Source organism: Myotis brandtii, unplaced genomic scaffold (assembly GCF_000412655.1).
Source record: "Myotis brandtii unplaced genomic scaffold, ASM41265v1 scaffold165, whole genome shotgun sequence".
Classification (NCBI taxonomy): domain Eukaryota; kingdom Metazoa; phylum Chordata; class Mammalia; order Chiroptera; family Vespertilionidae; genus Myotis; species Myotis brandtii.
The window spans coordinates 2,357,251-2,362,967 of record NW_005356042.1 but is presented as its reverse complement, the minus strand read 5'-3'; the positions used below and the strand labels follow the sequence as shown (position 1 = coordinate 2,362,967).

Genomic DNA, 5,717 nt, shown 5'->3' with positions numbered 1-5,717 from the left:
CCCCACCCCTCACTGGGGTTTGCACAGGGACTTGTGACCCTTAGCTGGCTGCATTGGTAGTGCTAGGAGGAGCTTCTGACCCACTGGCAAGAGCCACTTATTCAGAGCCAATCCTACCTGAAGCTGGCCAGCAGCTGGCTGGGGAATCTGACATGCCTTTAGGTTCCTTTTGAGTGGGACTCAGGCCTAGCCTTTGCAGGGGGTCATTTGTGAGCAATGCTGTGTCCTTCTTGGGGTCATGTATTTAATCCTGCTTCTGATTCTAACCCTTGGGAAATCGCATAGGCGGGGGAGGAGAGGAAGCTACAATTTGCCATCTTTGTTGGTGTGGCTACTGCTGGACCCTGAGGGCTAGCAGCAGGCTCCCTGTGGCAGAGGGTGGGGGTGGTGCAGTAACTGCTGTGGAGAAGCAGAAGCCTCATGCTCCATCAGCAAATGGACCCTGGACCCTCTCTGACCAGGACCCTTCCAACCTGCCGCCTCCCACTCTGCAGAGCTCCCTGGTATTCCTGCCTTGTGGGCCCATCTGGGCGGTGCTGGGAGGCCAGGGAGGCGCTGGGCGCTGCCCATTCCTGCTTTTGCCTCTTGGGCATTTTCCTCCCAGGGGCAGCAGGGCTGACCCGAGCTGGGGTGGGTCCCCGTGAGGCTGTCCAGGAGGTGATGTGGAGCGCTGCTTGCTGAGCCCCCAACTGCTTGCTCCTGGCGCAGTGAGGCAGTTGCTGCTGAGGGCTGAGCAGCAGGAGGGCCAACGCTACGGGCACCACCCGTTTTATACAGTTAAAATAGCAAGAGGAGTTAATTAATCCCCCAGACACCCAGGGATCATCTCTGGGAAGCTTTCTAGTCAGGCTGCCTTGTCAGTGCGATTGCTCAGAGCACAGAGGAGTCCTAGTGTGTGGAGGTGGCTGTTAGGGTGGCTGGTATGGGGCCAGGGTGGAGCCCTCCATGGGGCTGAGGTGCTCACTCGAGGAGGGATCTTTGGGGTGGATGCAGGGTCAAGTTTGGAATCTGGGGATCCTGGGGGGCAGATGGTGGTTGAGGCTTCATTTTCTTTGCCCAAAAGAGGCTAGGCCTGGGGCACTTGTGCACTTGGGCCATGGGGGTGGGGGCAGGCGTCAGCCATGAGGCCACGTCGGCAGTGTTGGCCTGTGCACTGGCTTGCAGAGCCCTGTCTAGAACAGGAGATGGATTCAGTTTATTTAATTTCAATTTTTCCCTCTGTGGCATTCTTGAGTTGTTTGAGATAGATCACCCCTTAATTGGTTGACGACGTTTGTGAGTGAAATTCATAAAACCCTTGCCCACAGCCTCTCTGAAGAGAGTTTCCTGAAATCAGACACTTGCCCTTCTGGAGTAATCACAGCCCAGGCCCACAGGGAATGGCCTCCTCATTCTTGTGTCCAGGCTGCTACCTGGGAGCCATGAGGGCGGGGGGTGGCCCTCCCCCGCAGGCCCACACTGCAGCTTGTCCTTGCCCCGTGGTCCTGCTCTGAGGTGGGGTGGGCCCACTGGCTGAGCAGCTGATGTCCCTGGGGCTCCTGGGCTGCTGGATGTACCCAGAGGAGGTGGCAGTCACATTCTTCCCTGAGGCTGGGCTCAAGATGAATCTGCTGTTCTGTCCGATGGTTTCTGGCTTACAAGCGACCTGCTTCCCTAGCCGGAAGCTTTGGCTTGGAGGCCAGGGGTACCTGTAGGACAGCCAGGGGACAGTGGGTCAGGCAGCTGTGCTGCCAAGGGCCCCTCAGATCCCTCTCATCCCTCTTTGAGTGAATCATTAAAATAACTATTTTTCATCAATTCTGGAAACCAAGAGCAATCCCTTACCCAGTATCGCTTTGTGAGTCACCTGGAAGTGGAGGACTAAAAGTGTTAAGGTCCCCTGGGGAGTTTCAGTGTAAAAGTGCTAGAGTTCCGTCCTGGGCAGTGCTGGAGACCAGGGACCCGTGCCCCAGGCCCTCAGGTCCCGGGGCTACAGAACGTCACCTGGGCTTCTGAGTCTTGGCTGGTGGGGGTGGTTCTGACACAGGAACAGGTGCCACCACTGGTTGGCCCCAGAACAGCTGTCAGTCAGTCATTGCTCAGAGGCAGCGGAACAGAGCCTCCCTGGGGCTGACACCCCGCTCATGCCTGCCTGCTGGGCATTGTTTAGCTGCTGCCATTGCAGCCTGACTCGCAGCCCTCCTGGCTGTGGGAAGCAGCAAACTGAGATGTCCAGGACCTTCAGAACTAATAAAACCTCCCCCTGAAACATTGAGGAAATTGGAACCAAAGCTTAAAAAAATAAAGAAAGAGAAGATCCCTGTCGCTGGGGTCAGAATGACCAGGCCATACCGTGGAGAGCCTCTGAAGTTGGCACCCAAACCCTGACGCCTCCCTCAGAGGGTGGCCTGGGGCAGGAGCTGACTCTTAAGCCCCTGTATGTGTCTGCTGCTCCTTTGTGGTGACTGACCTAACCTTCCCTCAACCTACTCACATTCTTGGTAGCCTCAGACCCCAAGGGCATGAAAGCCTTGGTCCTGTGAAGATACAGTGAGTCATGGAAAGATCTAGAACCAGCCAGTCCTGAAATAAAACAGATTAAGCACCTTCTAGTCTTGGGCCAGTGAGCAACCTAGAACCCAGTCAGCCCCAGAATTGGGTGGGTTCCGAGTCCTGTGGACTGACAGGAGGGTCTGGAGCCCCAGCCAGCCCTGACACCAGAGGGAGGGCCACGCAGCCAAACTAGAACATTGCTGGCTGCACAGAGGGTGCGAGCTCAGCCAGGAAGGGTGGAGTAGGTTCCCCGGGCTTAGGAATGGCTGGCTCACCTGTGGATGTGGCTTTCACTTCTGTCTGCTGATGCCGTGTGGAGGCCCTCGGCTGTCCCATCTGTTTCCAGTGATGCTGGGTGGCCCTCAGTCTGACACTGGAACACCCAGGCTCTGCTGAGGCCAGGTCTTGGGGCTTGGACAGTTGGGACAGGCCATGGAGCCCACAAGGCTTTCCAGTGGGGCTGTGTCCCCCAGTACCGTTGTCACCAGGCCTAGGAGGGTTGATAGGGCTCAGTGGCCTGTGGAGCCCTGAGATGAGTTATATCTGGGTGACAGCAGCGCTGGTTCCACAGGCTGGGGCCTCTCCACGCCTCACCGCAGGCTCTGACCTGCTTGTGCCCATCCATGAAGGCAGTCTTGCCCTTTTATTTTCTTAAGAGATATTTTTATTGATTTCAGAGTGGAAGGTAGAGGGAGAGAGATAGAAAAGAAACATCAATGATGAGTGCGAATCATTGATCAGCTGCCTCCTGCATGCCCCCTACTGGGGGTTAAGCCCACAACCCAGGCACGTGTCCTGACCGGGAATCTAACCGTGACCTCCCGAGTTCATAGGTGGACGCTCATCCACTGAGCCACGCCAGCCAGGCAGCCTTGTCCTTTTATACCAGCGGTTCTCAACCTGTGGGTCGCGACCCCTTTGGCGGTCGAACGACCCTTTCACAGGGGTCGCCTAAGACCATCCTGCATATCAGATATTTACATTATGATTCATAACAGTAGCAACATTAGTTATGAAGTAGCAACGAAAATAATTTTATGGTTGGGTCACAACATGAGGAACTGTATTTAAAGGGCCAGAAGGTTGAGAACCACTGTTTTATACAGTCCCACTGGGACAGGGCCTGGGCTACTCCACACCTGGGCAGACCCTCATAGCTGATGCCTGAATGTGCCAGGCCACCAGAGTGGAGGACGGTGCAGATGGGAGGCCTGCTTCCTCCTCCCTGGAGTGGATGCAGACCAGCCTCAAGGGCTCCTCCAGACCCCCTGAGCTTCTGTCAGAACCACTGCCCTTCAGAGGACAGGGTGCTGGGTCCTGTCTCCCCTCCCAGGAGTGCACATCTATGGTGTATGTGCATACATAGTGGTGTGTGTGTACATGTGTGCCCTGTAGCATGCAAGCACGCGTGCAGAACCTCCTGCCTCCCTGGGATCTCCCCGAGGGCTCCCTGAACGAGTGGCTGTTGTTGGTTTATCTGTGAGTTTGTCTCATGTACATAGCTGTGTCCCTGGTTGACTTGTGCTGGCTGGTGTGTCCTTTGCCCAGATGTGTCTAGGTCTGCCTGTGATTTGTGTGTCGTGAGGGAGAGACCATGTGACCCTGTGCTTGTTACCCAGGTGTGTCACATCTGATGCTCCTTCCTATGGGTTAGATGACATGGATGTGTGGGACCCAAGGCTGTCTTGGCTGCTTTACATGTGTTCACTGCGTGTGTGGCTGTGGGCTAGGGTGTCTGATGGTTGGTGGGAGTTTTTGGGTGGGTCTGTCTGGCTAGGGTTTGTGTGTGGGGGCAAGGAGGCTGTGTCTGTGTCTTGCTGAAGTTTTCCAGGCCTGTAACACGTGTCAGCAGGCAGGTGTATGCAGCTGGGTGTGTCTCCTGGCTGTGACGTGTGATGCTTGCTATGCCCTGTCTGATTGTGGCCTGGCTGCCTCTGGTTTGGTCCAGTTTCAGTCACCCATGTAAGGCCCCTCATTCCTCCAGCAGGGCAGGCCCTAAGGAGTGGGGCTGGGGTAGGTGGAGTGGCCCTTCCATCAGATATCCCACCCTTCATCTCTCCCAGAATAAGCCGCCTCTTCAATGGCACTGAGCCCATCGTCCTGGACAGTTTGAAGCAACACTATTTCATTGACCGGGATGGGGAGATTTTCCGCTATGTCCTGAGCTTCCTGCGGACGTCAAAGCTGCTGCTCCCAGATGACTTCAAGGTAAGTCTGTAGCCGGTGGCAACCCTGCTGCCTGTATGGTGGCATTACACAGGGGACGCTGTGACTTAATAAGTGGACCCGCGGTCGTCATAGCAACCATAAAAAGTTAAGCGATGAAGCCAAGGGCTAAATCAGTTTTTCTAAACTAATTTTGTTTTCTCACGTTTTTAGCTTATTTCTCAGGGTGTGACAACAGTTAAGCAGTGGCACTTACCCTGGTTTCACATTTGTCGTGTTGAAGACTTGTGTGTGGGAGTTACAGGAGTTAGCGGTTCCTAGATCTGTTTCTTGGTGGCCGTTTGCAGGGAGGAAACCCGGATCCAAAGCAAACACCCTTCAAACAAAAGGTGACCCGTCCAGGTCCCGAGAATCCTGCCTCGGTGCCCGTCCCCTTTGTGGCCCCGGGGACCTGGAGGAAGGACACTCAGGCCGGGGCCACCCCACTCAGCAGCAAGTGGCCCCTCTTCCTCTGGCACCCCTAGGACCAGTCACCCTGGGACTGTTTTGTCCTCCATCCAACTTAGTTCCTGGGTCCCAACAACTGAACTTACTGGTAGGCTGAAAATACAGTGCAACAAGGCAGACGCGGGTCCTGTCCCCATAGCACTTAAGATGTGGTGGGAAGACAGATGTTGAACAAAAAACACTTGAATTCCAATTCAGAGAAGGAGTCGGGGAGGATGTTTCTCTGGGAGGTGAAGGAGGAAGGGGGCAAACAGGTGTGAGGGCCTTGGTGAGGAGGCAAGGTGGAAAGGATCAGGACCATCCTGACCGGGAGAGAAGGTACTAGCCTGGGGCTGTGTGAACTGGGAGGCCAGGAAGGGAGGCTGCTGGTTGATGTCAGGACCTTGGTGGCTGGTTCAGCATTTGGCATTTCACCCTGAATGCAGTGGAGGGGTCATGAGGAGGGGTGATGGGGGAATGACAATCAGGTTCGCAAACTGATTGCCCTGGCTGTGGTGGGGAGAAGGATGTAG

At 55.4% G+C, this 5,717-nt stretch overlaps 1 protein-coding gene across 4 annotated transcripts in view; it reads left to right on the top strand.

Annotated features, from left to right (window-relative positions):
- Positions 1-5,717, top strand: part of KCTD15 (potassium channel tetramerization domain containing 15) — a 14,363-nt gene that overhangs the window by 2,605 nt on the left and 6,041 nt on the right. For all 4 annotated transcript variants that reach the window (XR_001361325.1, XM_014536623.1, XM_014536622.1 and 1 more), the window contains exon 4: positions 4,596-4,740. Coding sequence is in view for 3 of the 4 variants with exons in the window: in XM_014536623.1 (XP_014392109.1) it covers positions 4,596-4,740 (145 nt within the window). In the remaining variant the exon portion in view is untranslated. The remainder of the gene's footprint in view (positions 1-4,595; positions 4,741-5,717) is intronic.